The sequence below is a fragment of the Helicoverpa armigera genome, chromosome 21, assembly GCF_030705265.1.
Source record: "Helicoverpa armigera isolate CAAS_96S chromosome 21, ASM3070526v1, whole genome shotgun sequence".
Lineage (NCBI taxonomy): Eukaryota > Metazoa > Arthropoda > Insecta > Lepidoptera > Noctuidae > Helicoverpa > Helicoverpa armigera.
In genome coordinates, this window is record NC_087140.1 from 9333010 (window position 1) to 9358674 (window position 25665).

The 25665-nt window shown below is 34.0% G+C and overlaps 3 protein-coding genes across 3 annotated transcripts in view; 2 read left to right on the plus strand and 1 right to left on the minus strand.

The window, feature by feature from the left end:
- LOC110382612 (alpha-2Db adrenergic receptor) overlaps positions 1 to 25665 on the minus strand; it is a 418397-nt gene that overhangs the window by 31126 nt on the left and 361606 nt on the right. The window lies entirely within an intron of this gene.
- Positions 5663 to 8432, plus strand: LOC110381472 (ommochrome-binding protein). The gene is made up of 4 exons (XM_049849318.2): positions 5663 to 5910; positions 6040 to 6097; positions 6434 to 6604; positions 7295 to 8432. The coding sequence occupies exons 2-4, from the start codon at positions 6054 to 6056 to the stop codon at positions 8037 to 8039; spliced, it is 960 nt and encodes a 319-aa protein (XP_049705275.2). The 5' UTR covers positions 5663 to 5910; positions 6040 to 6053; the 3' UTR covers positions 8040 to 8432.
- Positions 8463 to 10201, plus strand: LOC110381471 (ommochrome-binding protein). The gene is made up of 2 exons (XM_021341816.3): positions 8463 to 8890; positions 9328 to 10201. Exons 1-2 carry the CDS (start codon positions 8865 to 8867, stop codon positions 10184 to 10186), a joined length of 885 nt encoding a protein of 294 aa, XP_021197491.2. The 5' UTR covers positions 8463 to 8864; the 3' UTR covers positions 10187 to 10201.

Below are 25665 nucleotides of genomic sequence, written 5' to 3' on the forward strand. Positions count from 1 at the left end.
ACTTAATATTCAAACATTCATAACCCAAAATAATAGACAAGTAATGCACCTAAATGTTACTTATTTGTTATGATAACCATATAGCCATGGGTAGGAAACGTCCTCAGTATACGTAATGAGTTTCTCTTCCCCCATCACAAACAGGCTTTTAAAATTCCACATATTCGCTTAAACTTAAAAGCCCCATGCTTTATATGGGAGCTATATACCTCTAATATATCTTTGTTGTTTTTCTTTATGTTTATGGGCTGGTGTTTTGTTGGGGAGATGGTTTTTGATAGAATTAGAATTGTAAAGTATTAAAATTTTTGACTTACAACTTGTATTTAAATTGGAAATAGTAATTTGAAAATAGATATTTAAAGGAACTGCAAAAAAAACTGTTTCTCCAAAAGTCTTTCAACCAAATAATTAAAAAGGAAAAATAATATATTTGCAGGCACTGTAAAGGCACCTAAATAAATGAAACCAATAAAAATATTATAGTGTTCAGAAGATACACTATCCCCGTATGGTACCGAGAAGCTCCCATTGAACGCGGGTGAAACCACGAAAAACCACTAGCTAGTTCAAAAAGTCAAAATGTCACTCAGAAATATCAAATGAAAAAAAACTTAATATAAGTTTCATAACAAACAAATTCTATTCAGAACTGTCTCGACGTATTATTTCAACTCCTAACAAGTATAAACTTTCAACAGTTCTATAATTTCTGTCGTCGACATGTCATGTCTTGTTACATATAAGAAAAGGTGGAATATAATTACCTTATTAAAACTTGCATAAACGTACGTATTACTCACTTTTCTAAACAATATTTGTCTTCAACGTTTGTTGAAGTTTAGTGAGGTACACACTGCAAACTTTTAGTCGGCCGATAGTTTGTTTGGGCTTATAAATCAGTATGAAGATGAATGGTAGTACGCACATTACAAAGATCAGGTATTCAGCCGGTATCAGACCGACTGAAAACCTTGACTGCAATCGAGATTGTCTTTAAAAAAAAATGCCTATCATCAGGGCACCTGTTGGCCGACTCATTAGTCTGCAGTGTACTACTCTTACTGACTTTTCTAAACAATATTAGTACGCCTGTCTTGAACGTTTGTTGGAGTTTAAAACGAGCGTCTTTTGTACAAAGTTAAAATGGTTAGAGCATATCATTACACACAAAGAAATCTTGCTGAATCTCTGACGGAAAAGTTTTTTGTTTTCATGCAAAAGAAAAGAGGAAAAATTTCAAAAATAAATTATTTGATATACCAACATTTTCTTTAACACTAAAATCGGGCTATGAGAATGAAGGAATAGTGAGTGCACCTGTGTCTGCGCAAATGCTTGTGCACTATAATATGTCCTGCGCAGTTGGCTAGTCTCCTTACACGAGAACAGCCGCCGTAGCAGATCCTCTAGGATTACATCATCATTTTATTTAAGAGAAATGCATTGTATTCGATGTTCATTTAATCAATGAAAACATTTTAAAAGTATGGATGTTGGGTAAGTAAAAATAGAGTGCGTGTTTTCGAATATGATGTTAAATGATCGGTTGTGTCATGTAATTATTAACATAACAATTTAAAAATATAACCTGTGAACTATACATAGTTACAAATATAATAACTTAAAAACACGCTCCAACGATACCCAGATCTTTCGTTTTTTTTGTATGTCGTCGCACGAAAATCTTTTCCCTAAAGAATTAAGTTACAACTTTATTCCAAATTGGTGAAGTTGGAAAAAGTTTAAGCCACGGAGAACAAAATGACTAGCGGAGGTGTCATAACGCAAAATCTCTTAAGGAAGTAGCGCGTCAAAATGCGAGTGTTCGGGGGAAGACGAACGTTACTAGCTCCGCTCTTATACGCCTTCTATGGAACCTGCCTATTATTTTGAAAATAATATCACCAAGCAATCAAGACTAATCTTTGACGAAGATTTTAGAAGGAACCCGAACGCTCCTGTAGTTTTAGTAGCTGATCACGCCTAATTGACCTACAAGAAGGCCCATGACCTACCTTCCTTATGTCATCTCCACTATTTTTCCTTCCTCCGTGGTTTAACCTAAGTAGAGATGACAAGCGAAGACACGTTTTTTGATGAAGAACGTCTACAAATATAACTATAAAACGCTTTGTTCTTACTTTTATTTATGCTTGAACTTTTGACAGATAACTTCAAGTTGAATAAGTGTGCCTTTGGGTTTTAAAATGTGTGTTCAAGATCGATCTTTTTTTGTTTTTACGTAATTTCTTTGGTGCTTTTGTTGTAGTTATTATGTAGATGATATGAACAAGGATGAGAATATTACTGAGACAAAGATGGAAAGTGGGAAATATATTGAGCCAAATATTTTTTTTGAAACAGTGCAACATAAATATAAATTGAGTTCCCGGAATCAAGTCTGACAAATAGGAGAATAGCAATGACCGGCATTTTTTTATTATAAGTAAAACAATGATGAGGAGTGATGATCGTATGATGAAATCACTAATGTTTATGTTGATAAGAAGCTGTTATTATGTAGCTTGCTTTGATGCTTGAAAACTGATTCACTAGCATACGCAAAGACATAAACCACCTTATTATAAAACGTGGTTTAAAAAAAGTACCAGCTTTTGTACCACCTTTAAACCACCGTATCGAACAAAATCAGTGGACTAAAGCTATTACTAAAGCGGGTACTTCTTAATACCACGTTTTATAATACGGTGGAAATAGTTTTGGATTGAATCATTTGTTTATCATTATAATTATAAACGTGAAACAGACACTTTTTTATGGGAAATCATCAAATGACCCCTCCTGCTGTGTGTGAAGGGTACGGCAGTGTCAGACTCTTGCTGACTAAAACCTACCATGTTGCTTCTTAAGCCCTTTATGTACCAGGGCCGCGGTAACTCTTTTGAACAATCCCGCACCTCACATGCAACAAATACAATTTAAATCCATGCACAAAAGCTTTACTATTCAACATCCATACCATTTAAATTAAGCTTTAAAAGCACCAAAACTCGTAATACAAAATTAGATGATCAGTGGAGCAAATATTTTAATACAAGCAAATTCACCTGTGCACACACTACGTAGGTTTTGAACCACCGGGTGGTTCGAGCGAGCGGTGTTTCTTCCATGTGGCTAAACAGAAGTAATTCGTTTAACTGAATGTTTAATAAAAGAGGTATTTGCTATTAGTGTTTGTTGTGGGTATTGCTGAAAGTTTAGCTGTGTGTAGCTTGGTGGTATGCTGTGCAATTTTGTGTCTGTGGTTGTTTTTGGCAAGCGAAATGTTTGGCTTTTTATGCAGTTTAGGAACTTGGCTTTAAGATAAGTTTTTTTAAATTAATATGAGCTAAAAAGTCCAAAAGCGTTGTGTCTGTGCGTAATTATTATTTTTTTATGGTCTTATTGCTTTGCTATATCGAATACCTTGCTGTATCACAAATAATCAAAGAAGAGAAATAGAAAAAATATCAAAATTATCAGGCCCAAATATGCTCTCTTCTTTGATTATTTTTTGACAGTTTTTCACGTTTTATTTATCACTTTCCTCTTTTTTACTGTTGAAAATACCTTTTAGGTATACAACTGAAAACCACTCAAACCAAAATTCACAAAGAATCTCCTTCAAGAATCTAAGTACCGAAACACCATTATATAACCCGGTCCACATTTCAGATAGAAGGAACCATTTGAAATAACTGCCACAGATAGTATCAGCCATACAGTATATCAAGCACCAAGCATTGTTGGTAACTGGTGTTCGTGGTATATAATAAATATATATTTTATGTGTAACCAGCTTCTTCCATCGTTTTCAGAGGGACCTACTTCTCGAACATAGATAAAATATAGCCAATGTTCAGCACAGAGAAGCTATCAGTGAAGGAATTATTAAAATCGGTTCAGTAGTTCCGGATTCGAGTCTATTCGCTTCAAACAAACAATCAAATCTTTCATATAAGTATATACAGGGTGGCCCATCCATAGGCGTCCAAAAGAAAAATTTAGAAGCTCTTTGCTATGGGGTATCCGAATCACCCCCATGTATGTTCAGCGTGTTTTGGACTTTAGGAGCTAGAATTATTTTTTTTTTTTTTCCGTTATTTTCATTTCAACATTGTTTTTTTTTATTTTATCTTTTTTTTCCTAACGTTTACAGATGTTTTTTTTTGTGTAATTAATCATCATGATAGTAGCTAACACCTGAAAAAAAAAATAGTTTGGCTAAACATTCTATAACTTACAAAAAAAATATCTGAAGTTCAAAATTACTTTTGGAGTTCAGAATGGACGCCTATGGATGGGCCACCCTGTATATTATACTAATATATATACTTATATGAAAGTATATATTAGTATAATATATATACTTATATGAAAGTAGTACAAATCTGAAGCTAGCTCGTTGTTGAAGGAAACTTCTTCCCATACCTGGACAAAAATAGACTATAATGTTATTGTCCATTCCGTAGGTTTTGCGCGAAGGGGAACAAACATCCATACTTATTAACACATCCATCCATACATAGATATGAACTTTCCATTCATTTATAATAATTTTAGTAAGGATGTGTTATGAGTAAAGATAGACAGCCTTACTTATAAAAATCAACTAATCATCTTCTAATCATTGTTTTAACTAATTACTACTTAAAGCCTTAAGTAGTGATTAATTTATTTTGACCTATAAACGTTGCTTAAGCATGTCTTAAGTAATGAACAGATAATGACATAAAAACATACTAATTTCTCAACACTACCGGAATGTTGGTAGCTTAAAAAAATATTTGTCATGAAAACGTTGTGTAATGGCAACAATGGCATCCGTAAAATATAAAATTAAAAAGTTGAGCTGTCAATAAACCGGAAATGAAAAATCAGCTGATAAGAATCCAGCCATTTTGCTAATTAGCGGGTTAAACAAGGGTGTGAGGCTACTTAATTTGACAGCTCATTTAAGACATTGCTAAGAAAATGATTTATTTCAGCCACGTATATAAGTAAGATTTTTTCTTAAACACCCCTTAAGTATAACTTATTATTTAATTCACGTTTCTAAGTAAGACTGAGAGTTGTCTTAATTTCCTCGAAGATCCAACGACTAGGAAAGAAATATTCTAAATACAGATTGTTATTGGATGTTGATGCTTGCCATGTGAAATAAATAAAATACCTACTTTATTTTTTATTTTGAATTATCCATCCATTCATTATGAAAGCAAAAATATGAATGGATACTGAAGTGAGTGACATTCTGAAAAGTATAATATTGATCTTAGCGAAAGAAAACGTAATGCTGTAGTGCCTATTATTAGAAAAGGAATTTAAAATATTATGATTATTTTTACCCCAGGGAAACGATTAGGTAACTCTAATCGTATAATTACAGATTAGTTATCAAAATTGGAAAATCGTGTCTATTTTTTTGGATTATTGTATCACTGAAAAAACTTAACTACATATCATTACAGTATGAACCAATTGCAAAAGTGTCGGTTACCTTAAAAAAATCTAAAAAAATTTAATCATACTAATTTACATACACTTAATACCTATTGATACAGTAGGTAATACCTAGTAATACAATTTGCAAACAATAGGTCGAAAACAAAAGATCTACTAGTAAAATTACAGTCATGATCGACTGATCATCTCACAAGATGTCTTGAAACAAACATGATTGGTCACTATATCAACAAAAATATTGGTTCTAAAACAAATGATGCAACCAACAATATTATGATGACGATACTTTATAATACATGTTTACTTGCTTTCTTTTGTCGATTTATATTGCTTGGATACGGACGTCCTGCTAACCACATACATATATCATATTTTTCAACTGTTTCTGTGTATTATTTTGTTTTGAAAAGTTTTATTTGTCGGATATCGAGGATTTTCTAGGTAATGAATTATTGAGGTTTTCGATTTGTGAAATATGTGTTTCTGTTGTTTTAAGTTATGTGGTGGTTTTGTTTTTTGTTTTTATATACGGGTTTTGTTGCTTTGTGTTAATCGCAACGTTTGTTGCAGTGGTCGAAAGTGCGATGCTTGGAGTTCCGGGTTGGACAAACTCACAAACTTCTAAATGGTATAGTTATTTCAGATTAGAATTTATTCTACATAAAACAATATTAAATCAGTGTAGCTACGAAAGTTCTACGAAACTTTCATGATTATTTTTAGTGTAAGCGACATAATAAAAATATTTAGGGGAAAGAACATGATGAACAAAAATAGTACTTACTACAAAGCTGAAGAGTTTTCTTGTTTGAACGTGCTTATTCCAGGGACACCCAAGACAAATTTGAAAAAATGACTTTTTCAGTATTATATAGCCCATTTTATCGAAAAAACTATAGGTTACTTTTTATCCGGTCAGCTAGTAGTAAAAAACACATAATAATTTCTACCTTTACTTTTCCAGCCCAAAAACAATGCACATCTACATCCTACTGTTAACAGTAGCAGTAGCCACAGCCGCTGAGAATCAGTCAGATCTCATCGTGTGTGATGGAGTCATCTTCCACAACGTCTACTTCGATAGGGAACTGCTGTTTAAGGATCTTGGCAGGCCATACAATCTGGTTATGCATAAGTAAGTTAAAAATTATTTTGATGTTGACCATAATTATACCCCACTTCCCGCATCCGTTATATGACATAATATTACATATGCTTTAATACTGCTATGTTTTATTAATATCGTGAAGAAGGATTTTTTCAATTAATGTCATTAGTAATTAAGCATATAGGTATTATAAATATGACAGAATGGTATTCCAATCATCCTCAAGCGTAATTGTACCCATTTAAAAACAAAAAAAACTTTAGACTTTACAAAACCTGCTAAATATTGTGCCGAAAATTGCATCCAAATTGATTCAGTCAAACGTAACACACGAACATAAATACAAGTCAGACTGAGAACCTCCTTTTTTGAAATCGGTGAAAAATTAAAGTTCTTCAGCCAATGACGTCATCGCATGCTCCATTAATGCAACGTCAATCATATCGTCACGATATTAAAAACTTTAAACAACGTTATCATGATTTTAAATTGTCGTTAAAGCTATCATTTTGTGACGGCTTTCAATTATAATGACGGGGCAGAAATCCGTTTTGGTCCTTATGTTCGAAAAAATCATAATTTTTACTGTTCTATGTAAATTTTCTGAAAATCAATTGAGCTTACCTTCGAAACTAGGTATAATGCATCGAAGTATTAATGACTTTTAATGTTTGACACAATGTTAACTTTTTTTAATTTAGGCACATTTGTTTACAGATTTTCAGGCATCCTCTTCTTCAGCCATACAATCCAAAATGGTACCCAAGTGGACTTCGGTATCAGGGCATGTCACCTCGAGAAAAGGACATGCAGAGAGATCCTAGGCGTACCCGGGGGATACGCCATAGCTTACGACGCAGGCAACGACGACATATACTTCGGCGGCCATGATGGCATATACAAATACAACTTCCTAACAAAATCCGCCGAATTCTTCGCCGAAGAAGGAAAGTCAATCTGGGGCCTGTTTGTCCGTCGAAACTTCTACTACATAGAGTACCCTACGCAGAAACTTTATGTCTATCAAGACGACAGTTTCGTTCAAGTAGCCGAAGCTATTAATATAGAGGTTGACCATTTCTTTGTGTCCAAACATATAGATGTTTACTTCTCAAACAAGACGGCTTTGTATAAAGTAGAGAGGCCGAACAACGAAGCTATCGTACTCAATGATGAGATAGTAATCAGACAGATTGTAGAAGACAGCTATGGTGACGTATTCTTCTGTGCTGGTGATGGAATATATCTAGAAGACAAACCCTATCATAAAGTCAAGAAAGTTGCGGAAATCGAACAAGCCTTTGGCATGACTTTTGACGATAAAGATCATATAATTTATTCCGATAAAGACAAGATTTATAGGTTGATTCCAAGTAAATATAGTGGGTTGTGTTTAAATGCTATAATCAATTCTGAAGATAAAGACAGGGGCGATATAGTAAAGAAGATGGTCATTAGTTAAATTAGGATTTTAATGGTACTGGTTAAAATTGAAACAAATCGAAGAAAAAGTGAACTAATGGATATGAGTAATGTTGGAATCGACTCTTTACTTTCTTTCATAATTTTCGCAAAAAGTGTTGATAAAAGAGGTTGAGTTGAACAAGTATGAGATATAATATTTGTATAGCTGTAAAATACTGTAAAATTTTGTAAATATCTTACCATAAGCTTAGTACTAAAATAATGTAGAATGTTTGCTTAATTTAAAGATAATAAGATCTTAGAAAATGTAACAACAACTTGGGAATAAAATCATTGTTTTGAGAAGATTTGCTTTATTATGTAATGCAGTGGGAAAGAATTTGACAATAGTTAACGTTGACGGAGTGAAAGCAAAATATAATCTAAAGTATGAGACAAATGATTCCACGAAACTCGTGCAAGACAAGTAAACGAAGATACATTTTAGAATCTGACACAAGTAGTGAAATAATTAAAGAATTATCATTGTTATTGTGAAAGCGAAAGAATTCGGTATAGTGCTCGGTTAAAAATTACCAAAAAAATATTAGTTAGAATCTGAAAAAGGTTTTAGAGATGAAGTTAAACGTGAGAATCATCTAGAAAAATCACTCTTAAAATAGGGAGTGGATTACAACGGTGTGATTTGTTATAGTTCATCAATTGTTTATTATTGATACAAACAATAGATGCAGAAGGAAAACAACCAGTGTTTCGTTACGTTAATTCATAACAATACTCGGCTCATTGTTCAGATGCGTTCATTAAAGAAACATGTGTCAGACAACAGTTCGGGATAAGATTCATTTGGAAATAATTCGTTATGGATTTTAAAATTTCCAGTTTTATGTAAGTAGATTTCTCTGTTTTTAGAATTAGTTACAAATAGGCAATCATGAGGAAAAAGAGGATGAAAGCTAGTTAAATAAATTGTGATTAGTGCGTTAGATTTAAATGTGAGTAGATTATATAGTGGTGAATGACTAGTGTATTATTCTCATAAAATATCGTAGTTCAATCATAGATTAGTATGTGGAAAAAAATATTTAGCTTTTTTCCCGTCGATTATTATTAGATGCATTACATAAATGATACGAATACGTGCAAAACTTTTGGTGCAGTCGAAGATGTGGTTTGAAGTTTACTTAAAACAATTTCGTTTGACGAAGAGCTAAATGACTGCCACATTTATAATATTTAAATTAAGGTTCAAAATTCAAGTATCTATTCAAGAATAATTTTAGTCACAAACCAACCAGACTTAGAAATAACTTGTAAAATTCCAGAACACCCTCAATGATCATCAGGCTATACATTCTACTATCAGCCGCAGTGTCTTCTAAAGCAGTCCCAGAGGTCGCGTGCAACCGGATCAAAATCGGAGAAAATTGGTACGACCGGGACACCCTGTGGGGCAATATAGGAAGACCTTACAACCTCAACGTGCATAGAGGATCCAATTCACTATTCTTCAGCTACTCTCTACCAGAAACCTACTCCGATGTCGACTTCCAATTGGCCTACTTCAATATTGACACAAGAGAGTACCAAACTATAGCTGGAATCAGAGGAGGCTGCTCAGTAGCTATAGACCAGATGAATGATGATATTTATCTAGGAGGCAGCGATGGAATCTACAAATACAACATGCTAACAAAACTAGCAGATTTCTACAAAGAAAAAGGAAAGAACATCTGGTCTTTATTCTTCAAGAAGAATTTGTTCTACATAAGTTATCCAGATCAAAAACTTCATATAGAATTTGATGGAAAATTTGCCACTGTGAAAGAATTTGAGAATTTTGAGATAGATTACTTTCATGTGAGTAGTGCAAATGTTATTTATTTTGCTAACAAAACTGGTTTATATAAATATGATAATGATAAGATGGTAGCACAAGTAGTTAATGAACTTATTACTGTAAGACAAATAGTTGAGGATAACGAGGGAGATACATACATAGTGAGTAATTTTGGTGTGTTCGCTGATGGGAAATTTGAAGGTCTAAAGAAGATTTTGGACATGAAGAACATATACGGCCTAGCTTTTGATAAGGATAATAATTTTATTTACTCGGACGAAAAGAATATTATTAAGCTTGAATATAGTGTAGTTGGTTGTGATAAGAAACATGTACATTGGTAATACAATTTTTGTATAAGTGTCATCTTTTTTTTAATACACAAAACCTTTCGTTTCATATCTGCAAGGTCTCATAGCAACACACTACATAACCCATTTGTCTAAAAAATATGAATTCTATCAAGATATAACTTAAACTGCAAACTGAAAACATCGAAAAATACATGAAACCTACATTAATGGGAAGCAACAATGGTCGTAAAACTCATTTTATTCCAACCCTTGTATTTTAAATATCATTTACGAAGGCAGTGTGATGTAAAATAATTTCAGTTCTGCGCAGTACGAGGTTTATTTCATGCTAGAAATCTGTCTGCATTTTTATTTTCCTACATAAAAAGGGTTAATTAGCTGATTAATTAACATACATCCGCTTTCAAGCTTGTTCGTATTAAAACATTTTATGGAATTCATTTTAAGATTTTGATGTGACTTTGAATGAACGCAGATTTTTTTGTTGAAGGACTATTGAGTTTCTGTATGTTTAAATTGTTCAGTAGGTTGTGTAAGATAATGATTTTAATAGATGATGCAGAATAAAATGAAAAAGTAATGGAAACAATAATATCTTGCAAAAGAAATATACCTAAACATCCGCGTTGAAAATGGCCATTTTGGGAAGTTGGTTAAAATATGTCACAGCAATGGGCAAACATTCTACACTTTTTAACCGACTTCCCAAATAGGGGAAGATTCTAAATTCGGTTATTTGTATTTTTTATTAAGGAATTTATACACACAGTCATACAACCAAAAAAATACCTGGACAAAAATCTACTACCTAAAATAAATCTATTCCAATTCCGAAATTAAAACAAAACACTATAACTTAATAAAAATTTTTGAATTCAAAATTTCCGAATACTCGTAACCAAACTTAATCATCGGAATGTTTTTAATCCCGCCCCGAGGTTTCGGACACGAGACCGAAAACAGGTGATATTTTAAAATTTAAATCCGAATCGACGTGTACACAGAATAATTGAAATGTGAATTGAATATTTTTAGGGTTCCGTACCCAAAGGGTGAAACGGGACCCTATTGTTTTCGCGCCTCTGTCCGTCCGTCCGTCTGTCGCCAGGCTGTATCTCATGAACCGTGATAGTTAGAGTTGATAATTTCACATATGATCTATTTTTGTTGCCGCTATGACAACAAATACTGAAAACTATAATAAAATAAATATTTTTCTTAATTTTCATACAACAAAAGTGATTTTATCGCTCATTTTATAAATAATGGTACGGAACCCTTCGTGCGCGAGTCCGACTCGCACTTGGCCGGTTTTATCTGTTACCGTGTTCTTGTATGACATATTTTTGGATTACGGATTTTAAAAGGGGATGTAATTCCGAGGTTGTAGGCAGTTTGTAAACGCTGTTTTTAATGATGACGTATTTTATGTAGTACGATTTTTGTAGGTGAACGTTTTATATAAAATATTTTTGTGCATTCCATTTATAATTCTCTTTATTAATAGTTCTTTGGTGAAGACATACTTTTTTCTAAAGACCATCTCTTTAAAATTTATTAGGTTATAGAAGTGATAATAAAGAGAAACGTTAAAGTTTACATAAGATAAGAGGTCAACAATGCATGATAATTTATAGTGATAGCTTATTCGTGCAGAAATTCCACTCGTTTTATACCGTATTCTACCATACACTTTTATTATCAACAGTGCATTGCTTAACATAAATCCAAAAACAAACTCCACTTTAGAAACTCAAAGAGCTCTGAAATTACCTTCCAACTTCATAACCCTATTTGTCCGAAAACATAAAGCACAAATAGTGCACGGATACATTAATATGTATGAAATTAAGCACACGAAACTACCAACAATTATGCACAAATTTACTGTGTCCCGTCAAATTACCACTGTGCAAAACTAGAAGAGAATTTCAAAATACACTCGACCTGCAACGGGTGGATTAAATTTAACAATTGTGGCCTATCCATCGTAGTTGCAAGTCGCGAACATATTTTTTCCACGCCAATTTTATTTTTGTACCACTGTGTGGCTTTTTCGTGTCAAAACATGAAGTGTTTTTTGGTTTACTAAATAGGTTTTTACGTGTAGAGCTGGTGGAATGTGAATTCACAATTTTGAATGGAAAATACAATTTTTATGTGTAAGAGTTTTGTAAAGGTGAATGTAGTGGTATTTAAGGTCAATTGGGCGAAATGGCTTTTATAGGCGAACGCTTGGCTATGGATATTTCGTACTGCATAGAGGTAGAACTTACAGGTTACTTAGGTTAGTATGCGAATTTAAAACTGGATCAAATAAGTTTAGACTACATTAAATGCATAAAAAATAAAAATCTTTCGCCACGTCTGTTTAAAACACAAATAAAACTACAGAATTGATTATCGTCTTATGGTTACAAATACTTTATATGTCTGTAATCAGAGCGGGTCGGCAGTTTACAATAAATTATAACATAAAAGAACATACCAAACAAAATAACTAAAACTTATAACAACAACAAAGTTTTCTTAAAATATACCTACAGCAGAAAATGTAGTAAGAAATTTCCTATGTTCCACAAATTCGACAGGCAATTTCTTGGAGAACATTCGAGAGCTTAATGTCGCTCTGGTATTTAGCGAAACTGGCGTTTCTACGTACCATAGAATATTCCAGAATACTACCAGTTTTGTTTGTAGCCAGTTTTTATTCAAGCCCATTCTCTTTTATGGAGTTCGACGTGGTTCAAGTATTATGCCTACCTACGTAGCTGTGGGAAAATACAGATTAAGTTGGGGTTAAGCAGCTCGTGTCACGGTTAATCTCTAATCGCAAATCAATGGATAGGTTATAGAAATCCACCGTTAGACACTGAAGTTTATTTTTATCGACAGTCGATAATAATACATAAGAATTATAGTGCAAATATAGAAATATTTGCACTTGCACACTTGCACTCTTGATAGGTAATCGTTGTAACGTATGCACTAAAATAAAATTTGTGATTTTCTTTTTTCTTCACTAAATCTCATCTCTTTACTATAAGAGTCCAATCAAACTATTGACCGACTAAACTATAAATTGCAGAATTCGGTATGTCTCTTAGGCAAAAAATGATTACGAAATATATCTTCGTATATAACATATCTACAGGTAAAACATAATTAAGGCGTTATGATATATTCCCTAACATTCTCCCTTCACGTACGGCCCCCGAGACCAATAAAGTAGTACATAACACTTATGATATATAATAATTTTACTGCAGCCTCCGTCTTATCGTACCTGTAACAATAAAAACATCATTATGAATCATGTGATAGGAAAGAATTGTTGGTCGGTGTTTTACGAGTGTTATATTATAAATGTGCTCCTGAGTAATGTAAAATTCAAGGTAGTATGTAATGTAAGGCCTGGAAGAACTAGGTTTTTCTTGCGATTTCGTTTTGTTTTGATATGTTATGGATTTTTGGTATGATATGATATGATAGGTATATGTTTGACAGATAAACTACGTAAATAAACAGCTAAACTATTCGTCAAATATCTACCTAAACAGAGATATAAAAAAGAGAAGAAGAATTCGACACAGATGGTCAGAAGCCAGAAAAAAGCCCGGGTAACTTGGGGTGAAGAGATCAGTCGCTTCATACAAAACACTGGTATTCAACTTGAACCAGTTAGACTGGAAGCCGACCTCAACATAGTTGGGAAAAGGCTAGGCAGATGATGACAGAAGGATACAGAGGATTAAAACTATAACAAAAGCTACAGTGCAAGTAAGGGTGCGTGTACACGGTGCATGTAGCTGGAGCAAGTTAACATGCGCTCGTGACAAGAGCACGCGGGTGGGTATTGTGCTTTGGTACATGCGCGAGGACTGCATGTAACCTGCGCATGTGCCTCAACATGCGCAAGCTACTTGCACCGTGTAGACACACCTTAAGTTTAAGCTTATACACAAAATACATAGGTACAGAAGTCAATCTCATGTATGTACTTCACTTTTCATGCCTAAACTCGGCGGTCGCGCTAGGGTCGTCAACTTTTTATGCGCATAAAACTAACGTGGTAGTGGTACTCGTATCTAATTATTTGATTTATTGTTGAGAATAAAACACTAAAAATGAAATATAAACCGATAATAATAAAATATTTAATGTGGCATACATGAGGTTAATAAACACTTTCAACGGAAATTCGTTTGAACGAGATACCGAACTTTTTCAGAAACCGCAATTTATAATTTTGTTATTCATACATATACTTATAGGTACTTACTTATTACTCTTTACTTGCGAAAAAAATATTTTTGTATGTAATGGGTTGGTACAGTCCCTGATCTAAGCTTGCTTCTACCTACAGAAACCTTGATTTGCGAGTTTTATTTCGTCTACCTTACAACATACTCTCGCCATGAATTATCAACTCCTACTACTTAGTAATAATAATAGTACCTACCTACTGCGTTTATTAAAAGAACCATCGAAATATGAGAAAATAAGTAGCTCCATACTATAGGTAATACGGCAGGCTAAAAAACGACAGTTCACTGTTTATTGTTGTATTAAAACAACCGTCCACTGAACAATTACATATAATACGACTTTTTTTGTTACTCCATTATTACTTTTTCTTTTGTTATTAAAATTAAAAATATTACAGTCAAATTACAGTTAGGTAGGTATCAAAACGCGTGCACATTTATCTACCTTTTTTTTTATCGACGTAAAATCATCAAATGACCCCTCCCGCTGTGGGTTAGCAGCGGTGAGGGAGTGTCAGACTCTTACTGACTAAAATCGTCGTGTTCCGTCATAGGCCTTTTATGTACCAGGGCCGCGGTATCTCTTTCGAACAACCCGCAGACATTTATCTACCTTGTGTGTGACGCGCGTATCTCAAGAAAACGGCAGCCCCGCTCGCACTGTTTTGAGTTGTTTTGAGACAGCGCGTCTGTGAACACGCACACATAGACACCTATGTCTGCGTGACTCGAACGCGCTTTATATGTAGATTGACTTCTGTACCTATGTATTTTGTGGCTTATACCTAGTAGGAAAGACGTTACCTGACCTCAAGTAAATTGGGTCAAAAAAGGTGAAGGTCAGGTCCGTGACGTAGATAATATAGATTTAAAGTTTATGTGAGGCAGACAGTGTCGCCAACTTTACGGCGTTGACCTCAATTTAGTGGAAAGTAGTGAAGGACATAGACTATAGACGGTACCTACTGGACTAGAATATGGGTGTAGGAAATAAGCTGGTTTTTACATTCTATTATAGTACAGGATTATAGTATGTTTGATTTAATGACTGACATGGAAAGATGCTAACTATAACAGCGCTTTCATATCAGTGGATTTTTGTCGGGTGAAGTACCTAAAACCGTGCGTATACGCTTGACACATTCCAAGAAAACTGAGCTGAAAATGAGCTAATGTGAAAGTGCTGTTAAGATCGAAGGTAAAAATGATAGGTAACAGGGTTTTATTACTCCATAAATTACACTTATTATGTTAAAAATGAATGACATCATAGAATACAAACACTTATAGAAATACAGCATTTTCTTAATCAATAATTTTCAAAATCATGAGCTAAACCCCTACCCAACAAATACATACACACACACCCACACACAAAGCAGACCAAATAACCGATAATCATAATACAATTCCACTTGCGAACTCTAACTAAAACAATGTAACGCTTTATTATTTCGAAGCGGAACCCTAAAACAAAACAAAACTCGTAAATCTCCAGAAAGTTCCGCGTTATTGCTTAATGTTTAGCTTCCAAACTTTAACAAGGTATATTTAGAATCGATTTAGTTTTAGCATTTAGCATTTGAATCGTTTCTGTCATATTTCGGTGTTTATCGATTTGGGTCACATCACTATTTCATAGTATCGCAACATACATCTATTGAAGTTTGTTGTTCTTTCAAAATGTACTGAACGGATTTCGGTGAAACTGTTCAATTATGTAGCATAAAAACTCTTGTGAGTATCGATTGATCATAAAGTTAAGCAACGGTTTGGCGCGGTCGGTCCGTGGATGGGTGACCGTGTTTACATAACCAGCTCTCCCGTAGTTGCGGAAAGAAAAAATAATTTTGTGGTCCAGACTGCCTTTTGAACATCTTTGGCAGTCGTCATACCCATAGTCAGAAGCCTGATAGTGTGACAACCAGTAATCCCAAGGGTATACAAGTCTAATCATATACATAGGTACAGCTGAGTACCAGTGTTTACATTGAGCGACTGCCTGTCTGACCTCCTCGAACCAGTGACCAGGTAACGTTGAAGCCTGAGCTTCAATGGATAAAAGAAACGACTCGAAAATATTTTATTCTCGTCCAATAACTATTTATTCTAAGAAAAGTATCTGTCTACAAATACTTAGAAGTCACCTTCAACATTTCACGGATGAAAAGATACAAAATAATATCATTTCTTTGTGTTTAATCCTTCGAATAAATGTTTTGGAACAAAATAACATCATAATACTACATTACAGTAACTAGAGACCATTCAAAAAATAATTATGAGCCTTATTCTTTAGCTTAAGCTTTGGACGGCAAAGTGCTAATATCTTATTAAAATTATAATTATTTAGATTATGCAAATTTCCTAAGCTCTTTGTAACGTTTGGTAAATTTCAAAATAAACGCGCAAAAGGCGTATTTTTTGAGTTCCCGTAGCCTTGGGGAACTGGCGTAATTTCCTGAATTTTTAATCCATTTTTAAAGGAAAATACTTTCTTTTTAGGAAAAGGAAACTGGTAGAGATTTAGAAGAATTTCATGAGATGTAAAAAAAAACTAGGCAAGTGAGAATGAGTAGAGTTCTCATTAGTGAAATAATATTATGATGAGATTCTACCAAAATTGTTTCGCAGACATTTGTTTGCGTACAAAGACTGCAATTTTTTGGCCATTTCTGAAATTCTAACGCAGTTTCTAACCTAGGTATTTTCTGGCCCAGTCACCTGATTTCCTTTATGATTTCTCGAAGTCTGTTTGACCCAAAAAACAGTGACTAACAAAAAATACCTACCAAAGTAGGTAAAATAAGAAAAAGTAGCGGTACAAAAAATCCCTCTTAATCGTAAAATCTTGACATTAATAAACATTTTATTAGACAATCGCCCTTGGCATTTTCATGGCGATGAAAATGAGGGTACAATACCATTTTGTCTAAAAGATTGTTTGAAAGAATATTATGAATTATAAATGTTGAGTATTGTTGAGTAATCTCGTTGGTCAGTCATTCATTTGTTTTGTTTGAGGAACGAAAATGCAAAAGCTGGGTATACCTAAATAAATAATCTTGGTCTGATATTGTATCACTTGCCATTTGCACAGAAGCTTTATCATCAGTCTTTTTATCGTTCCTCTAGTGGACACAGGCCTCCTCTCACACGGAGAAGGATTGAGCGTTAATCAACACGCGTGCTTTATACGCAGGTTAGTAAAAGCACAGATTAGTTATTTATAATTATTAAGGGGGCTTTTTCATTATCTTAATTACATCGACAAAAACCACGTAGCAAATACTACGTAGCCAAACCTTACCTTATACATCAGCGCGTTAAAACTTGCAATTGGGAAAGTGCTCTAAAGAATTACCTCATAATCAAATTCTGTTTTAATTTAAAAATTGCAACCAACAATTTAAATTTAACGACACCAAAAAAAGCGAGCTACCAAGAATTTCTTAACTGACCAAATCTAATTACACTTTCAAAAAAAGTCAAAAACAAAAACACCCGGTCGGTAGCCACCTAATTATACTTGTGAGACGAATCACAAAAATCACATTAATACGAGTAAACTGCAGACTAAACAGTCGGCCGACAGTTGCCCTCATGGCTGGCAAATCTTTTTTAAAGGTAATCTAGAATAAAATCAAAGTTTTCAGAAATGAAATGAATGAAATCGTTTATTTTGCAAGTTGGACATTACATGACTTTTACACGTCATTTTAAGAACGTTGGGGTTGGCATTTCCTAACCGATTGATCCCTGAGAAGAAACGCAAAATCTAACTCAAGGGTCATAGTCTCTTTCAGTCGATCTGATATCGGCCAAATACCTGATAGTTGTAATGTGCGTACAGAAGCCAGTCTGACCAGTCTAACCAAGGGGTATTGGGTTGCCCGGGTAACTGTGTTGAGGAGGTCCGATAGGGCAGTCGCTTCTTGTAAAGCAATGGTACTCAGCTGAATCCGGTTAGACTGGAAGCCGATCCCAACATAGTTGGGAAAAAGGCTCGGAGGATGATGTAATGTGCGTACTACCATTCATCTTCATATATTTACGAGCCCAAACAAACTGTTGGCCGACTAAAAGTCTGCAGTGTAGGTACTCTAATTATATTAATTATAAAAGGTAACACTTTTCAGTGTAATTAAATGATTTCAAAGACTTTTCCTGGGCGCAATTTTTTGCTCATAAAATGTTAATTTAATATTTTTTCGCTTTGAACGTGGTAGAAATGAATGGATGTTGGCCCATTTATGTTGGTGGAAGCAAGTTCCTTGTTACACTAATAGGATGATTAAATGTGATTTTATTACTGTTTAGAAAAATACTTGTTGGAATCTAGTTAACTTTGAAATCGTTTGTAAGATAAGTCGGAGAAGTTTTCATAAATAATTAGGTTACCATAACCGATGTAGTCAGATAATCAATCTTTGGAATTATATAACATAGAGCTGTGTACTTAATTTGGAGTAGCAGTCGCCCATTGTGAAACTTTGGTACCCAGGTTTCAGTTAGACAGTTAGACTGGAAGTTAAGCAAAACAGTAGGTAGAGGAATGGGTAAAAGTCTTAACATCATAAATGGATATCATAACATGACTACATATACCAGTAAAAAAACTATGACAAACAACATACATAGTGAACGCATTTGTATCACTTAACCCCTACTTTACTTAGTGATCATACATAGCACTATAAATTCACTATAAATTACACCTTCCTACATAATTCTAGTGCTACTGGGTAATATGTCACATTTGTTTGAATATACAGCTTGTTTGGTTATGCTGTCATATATCAAGATGCAACGTTGTACTATGTCATATATGACCATTTATGACCCACCTAGGCCAAACTAGTTAAATCAAATAAAATAAGGTCGAAATTCAGCATGCATTGCAAAAGAAGTAGTTTTTATTGTTTTGACAGTTTCAAACGATTCTTTGACAAAGTTGTTGACAAAATCTTTAATCGATAGTAGTTACCTTGTGGCAATTTGGTGTTCTAAAATAATGTTTCTAAATGATGGTAGAGTAGGAGAAAATATACTTCAAAATTGACCATAAAAATGCTGTGTTATAGATATTAAATTTGTTTCATCCTGGGACGCAATCTTATTGCAGAGATGAAGAGTTGGTTTGTTTTCTTGAAGCAGCAAATCTTTTTAGACCAAATTGAAAAAATATTTCAATTACAAATAGCCCATTTACCGCGGAAAGCTAAGGCTACTTTTTATCCGGTTATGCGGTATAGTTACCACAGGATGCTTTTAAAAGTTAGAGAAAAAGCAATCAAAGATAAAAAACACCGTATCAATTTCTACTAAAAGAAATATTTCTTGCTAAAACCCACGCTATGTTAATTCATTGCTATTAAATATCCAGCAGGCGGTAAGATTTCAACCGGCGGGCTGTAAGCATCACCAGTAAAAGCAATCTTAATGGGAATTCATATTTAGCAAACAGCATTTTTGCATCGTTCGGTTAGGCTGTGTTGAGAGGTAAGCGGAGAGGGCGCGGGCGCGGAAATAAAAACATCTTATTTTGTTAAGGTAAGTAAATGTTTTTTACTTCAAGTTTACTTACTGGTATAGTAGGGAACTTCGGAGTTTGAGAGCACATAAGACTGATCCTAACATACCTACATATTTATAAAAAATCCGGACTTAAGCGCCATACTTTGTATAAAAGTATGATATCTTTTTCTTTACCCAACGAAAATCTTGAAAAATTACGAATTGCGAAATGGCATTAGAATTTTAAGAAAAACTGCAATTATCAAGGTTAGCCAGAGACATGATCCGCTACTCTCGGGAACCACTAACTACTTCATCCAGAGCTCTATAATAAAATTATCAAAAAAAAAAACAAAGCATCTCAAGGAACCTCACAATCGATTCTGACACTTAACATCGATATTTGCAACCACTATCTACGCAATAAGTGATTAATCGATACCCAAAAACAGCTCGGTCATTATATTTTCTCTTGCACAAAGCCGTTCCAAGTGATTAACTAGTAAAATGCTTGCAAAGTAACCCGATGACGTCAGTTTGGTGACTTGAAGAAAATACGGCTTTCACTCACAAAGGATCGGCGAATATGCATAATTAAGCTAATATGTTATTTAGTTGCCAGTATTATTTTTGAGCTTTTGAAAATAAATTTGAATAATCTTGAGTTTTACTTATAAAACTAAGAAAATATAAAAAATTGAAACTTAGTTTGGGAGCTTCTTTCTGTACAGTTGCAATACCGTTTTTATACTGTTTGTTGTATAAAACTGTGTTTTTTCTGGACATAGTTAATGGTATTTTTTTCATCCGGATGCATGAAAAACTGGAGAAAAAAGATGGAGTGCGGTATTTATGGTTTTTCATTTTAAAATGTAAAAGATCATACCAATGGTATACTTAATTATCGAGTTTTCACACCTGAAATTTTTGTACCAGAATCATAGTCCTTATTAACATGAATTATCCTAAAAAAAATTATTTTTAATTAATCGCTCCCGCTCCGCTTACGTCACCACACAACCGATCACTCTAGGGTTTGTTTAAACGCTCCGTTCAAAGCGTCCATTCTCAATTGGTTTAGAACGTATCTCGACGAACCAGCACTTTTATTATGATGGACTTTTTACTGGTTAAGGCTAGTTTTACACCTTGTTAAATATTTTGGTCCATGTTGCTGTTACCTCGACTTATCACTCGTAAGTTGCTTCTTTAAAAATACGTAAGTAACTTCCATAACTTGTAGGAGAAGTTCTAAAAAACATCTGTAGCCAACTCACGAAAGTGTTTTTACATTTGTAAAATCATAAGTTAATTACTTATACTTAGCAAAACTTACGACTGTAAAGACAGTAATTATATAAACATTTAACAATGGCGGCTGCTGCCAGCCCGCTGTGCCCGACATATTATAGTGCACAAGCATTTGCGCAGACACAGGTGCACACACTATTCCTTCACTCTCATAGCCCGATGGGACGGCAATCCGACACCACCGGAGAGAGATCAGGCGCAGGACCGACATTTAAGTAGCAAAACTATTTTGTAGGTAAGTGTGTAACCAACCTTACACAAACGTTTCAACTTGTTACTTTTATGTTTTTCAAAAGTGTTTTCAGCCATTTTTGAGGGTGGTTAAAAGTTTTTAGTTTTTACTTGGGAAAGGTTTAAAAGTGTTTTCTTGAACTGAGCAACTTTCTACTTGTTGTATTTTTTATGACCCCAGGACTAGTCTACCTTAAACTGAAACATAAACTGTTTCAGTTTAAGGTAGACTAGTCCTGGGGTGTACTAAGATGTTTACGAGGTAAGATTTATAAGCAAAGGTAAGCTAAGCTAAGCCTTCGATACCGCGAGGAATAATTACCTAAACCTAAGTACTACGGTTATTTTATATTTTTTTATTTGACAACTTGTTTGTATGTTCGTCACTCTTTCACGTCAAAACTGTTGAATCGATTTCAATGCAAGAACCCGAGAGAGAATATAGGCTTCTTTTTATCCAGGTGCGGTTTGAAGTTCTGCGGGGATACGGAAGAAAACGAGAAAAACATAATAAAAATAAGGACGTTAATAATAATAAGGACGAAAAACTCTTTCTTAAAAATTTTTAAACAAAGAAACATTATCATCTCAAAATATTATCCGACTTATTTCCGTATATAGCTTAAACTAACAACAATAAAAGCTAGCATTACGAAGCTTAGCTAGAAATAGTATAGCTTTAGTTGGAACGATGCGTTTACGTTTGTTGTGAAAGCTAAAATTAGTTTGTACAAAACATATTAGTAGCTGAGCATTTTAATTTTAAGTATTATTAGGTGTTTGCATAATAATATGAGATTTCTCAACGTTTTGAATATTTTTTGTGAGATTTTCTGTGGATTAGTATTTAATCCCGGAAAACATTTACATACATACATACATACATTATCTATGATTCCATATAATAAAGCGGATTTTTTTTGCACCTTAGATGTTCCGAAGCTTCAGAGTTGATTTGAAAAATTCTTCCACAATTAAGCAGCTACACTGTCCTTGAGTGACATAAGCTATATGTTGTAAGGGTAAGGGAAGAAAGAAAATGGGCTTATTATGACAGTGAGAGTGTAACCATCTCTTGCTCCATGGCCTTTCATAAAGAGTGATTTGATTGTTTCACATTCAAGATTCATTGTGTTATGTGATAGATATCATCTTAATAATAACGTGGAAGTATACAACGCAAATATAGACATTCGAATTGATAACCTCTTCCTTCTTGGGAAGTCGCTAAAAAAATTAGGCTGGTAGAGTTTTAGTTTTGTGCCAATAGAAAAACTAAGTATAGCTACTCAATATAAATTGTACACTAATTTCAGGACCTATTTAGTACACTTAAAATACCCAATATTCTTTCTTCCGCAACATTTTATTTCACCAAAAACATGAACATACTTTTCCGTTCCTACATTCTACATCCTACATTGTGCCATTAACGTTACATCGAGTTCTTATAGCGTAATAACAAATAACTTACGGGTTTAATATACTACCTTTATGTTGTATGTTTTCTTGTAAATGTTCTGTTTTTGTGGGATGGCACCTTTTTTGGATATGTCTTTCAATATTGACTGAGAAAAAACGAAATGAAACGGATAATCTATAGCGTTTCATTGAGTACTTAATTAATATTTAGGCATTTGTAAATATATTAACATTTTAACATAACACAAAACTGATAAATAAGAAAATTTTCATGGATTTTTCATTCTTATTCCTTTGTGTAACTTTAATCAGGTTTTATTAATAAGAAGGTGCAATGTTCTGAACTTCGCTTTGCAACTTTTTCATTTGGTTACCAAACACTGTGAGACATAGTTCTGGTAATTCTCAACGGTGACAAACTCACGGGTCATTGAAGTTATTTTAACACGTTTCCTATTTCTGTCGTCTTTCCGACTATGGTGTTTAAAAGTGTAAATAGAGCTAAGAGACAAGAGATATGACAGCTGTGCTTGTTATTATAGGTGTCTAAGGAATGGAGACCACTTATCTACCATAATAAGAATAAAATATACCCGGTCAAAGGCGCAGAGGCAGGCCAAAACTGCGGTGGTTGAGTGTCGTAAAGAAAGACATGGAAATCTGCGAACTCAAAGAGGAAGATGTCCAGGATAGAGCGAAGTGGAAGAAGAAGATACGGAAAGCGGACCCCGTCAAAAGACGGGATAAACGCTAAGAAGAAGAAGAAGAAGAAGAATAAGAATAAAATAATATTTTCTTGAATAACATGTTTTCTACCTATAACTTAATTTTTAGCTCCCAGCAAGAATGGAATCAGTATTAAATTGCATTAAAGTTAAGGCATACCCTTTTGCGCACTAGGTTACGCAAAACACTAGGTTCCAGTTTTGGTATCTGAGCAATCTATACGAACCAAAATATAGGCCACGCGATGTAATTGTACGAATCTCTAAAATATTGGAGTAGTCGCCAAAATATCAAAACCAAAATACTTACCAAAATCTACGGGTGGCGAAGACAACGCGTTGCGTAAACAAGTATGCGAATGGCATTTGTTTTTGCAGATACTATTGTACGTAAATAAGAAAATAAAAAACTAGGTACATCATATCTTAAATACCAAACTACAGAACCAACAATTTTAACCACCTGGCGACGACAGCAAGAAGTGCCCAACAAAAATACGTTCAAACTTCATTCCAACACTTTTTGTACGTTACCCCAGTACCCCAGTTACCCACGTTACCCTCCGTACCCAAAAGTACTTATTTATAGTAACTGCCCCCTAGGGTTATATGTTATTATAGTAGATACGTTAACGCATTTTTCCATACGACCTTACCCCAATTTTTCAACTCATAGGTATTTCTCTTCAAAACGAGTTTTGGGTACCGTTAAAATATTTTATTTGTGTGTGTATTATAATGGGTAATATGTTTAGGTTACCCCTTTTTGTGGTTGGGTATTTTATGCTTTTGACTTCTTAGGGGTTGGAGATAATAAAATACATATATAAGGGCTTCGTTGGCTGTTTTTATAGACTCTGGTGACATTGAGTGAGTTTGTAAATATTTGAAGGTTGCTGATCTGATGAAGATGAAATTACGTGTAGAAGTTGTTTTAAGCCTGGGTAACTTTTAGCACAGACTCGTTTGTAATTATTGCTAAAACGATAATACTAATAATTTTATTGAAGATAGCACAGAATTTCTACACAAAGATTTTTTGTACAACTTACTGAAGCTAATAAGTAGCTTGTATTGAGTTTCACCAACTGTACACATTCGTGGTGAGTCTAGTGTGGCATGTTGACGAATAACCCCTATGTAAGCCGCCTGAGCCTTTGAACAGGCTAAATACCTTTGAAATCTTACTTTAAACAAGCTATAATTTCAAGCAAAACTCACACACAATACACACCAACATATACATGATTCACCCCTTATCTCAGCCACTATTCCCCCTACAAAAGCGACCACCAGAGAATTCTGCATCACCCCACGCCATTACCGAAGGCATCCAGTTTTATTCTTAATTGTAACAAACAGACAAACAGGAATGTTGATTGCGAGTTCTTATTACTATGCGTTCATTTGTAAAAATAATGTGGTTTCCTAAGAGATGAGAGAGCTTGCTTTTGTAGAAGAGAGCGGTTTATTTATGTTGTTGCAAAAGTGGATGTTGGAATCTGATTTTATGGTTAGTTTTAAAGAAGTGGTTGGTTAAATAAGTTTTTAGATGAGAAAATACTGATCGTTTTGAGTAGTATATATTCAACATAGTTACAGTTTCGTATGTCAAAAAGAAAAAAAAATATGTTTGTTACTATGGTTTCGTGTGTCAAAAGGAACAATTTGTCTGTCTGTATGTTACGATCTTTTATTTCGTGAATGCATGGATTTTTTTTCTTATATGGTTAGTTGTAAGTTGTGCGCAGTAGTACCTATAGAAATTAGTAATGGTACTTATAATTTATTTAATAATCAGCTAGGGATGAGGTGTGCCATTGTTATCTTTTTTTTTTAAACCTAACGTATGGTAAATTAGTTAAGAGTAACTGAATGTTGAAAAAGAAAGTAGTTTTGGTAGTTGCTAGTAAGTCCTAAAACCAGATATTTTTCACAAAAACCTTCCAGTACTTTCACAAAGTCCAACAAATATAAGGCCCCTTTAATAATTTATAGAAATAATCAAGGTCCATGCCAGGTCCTGATTATTTAT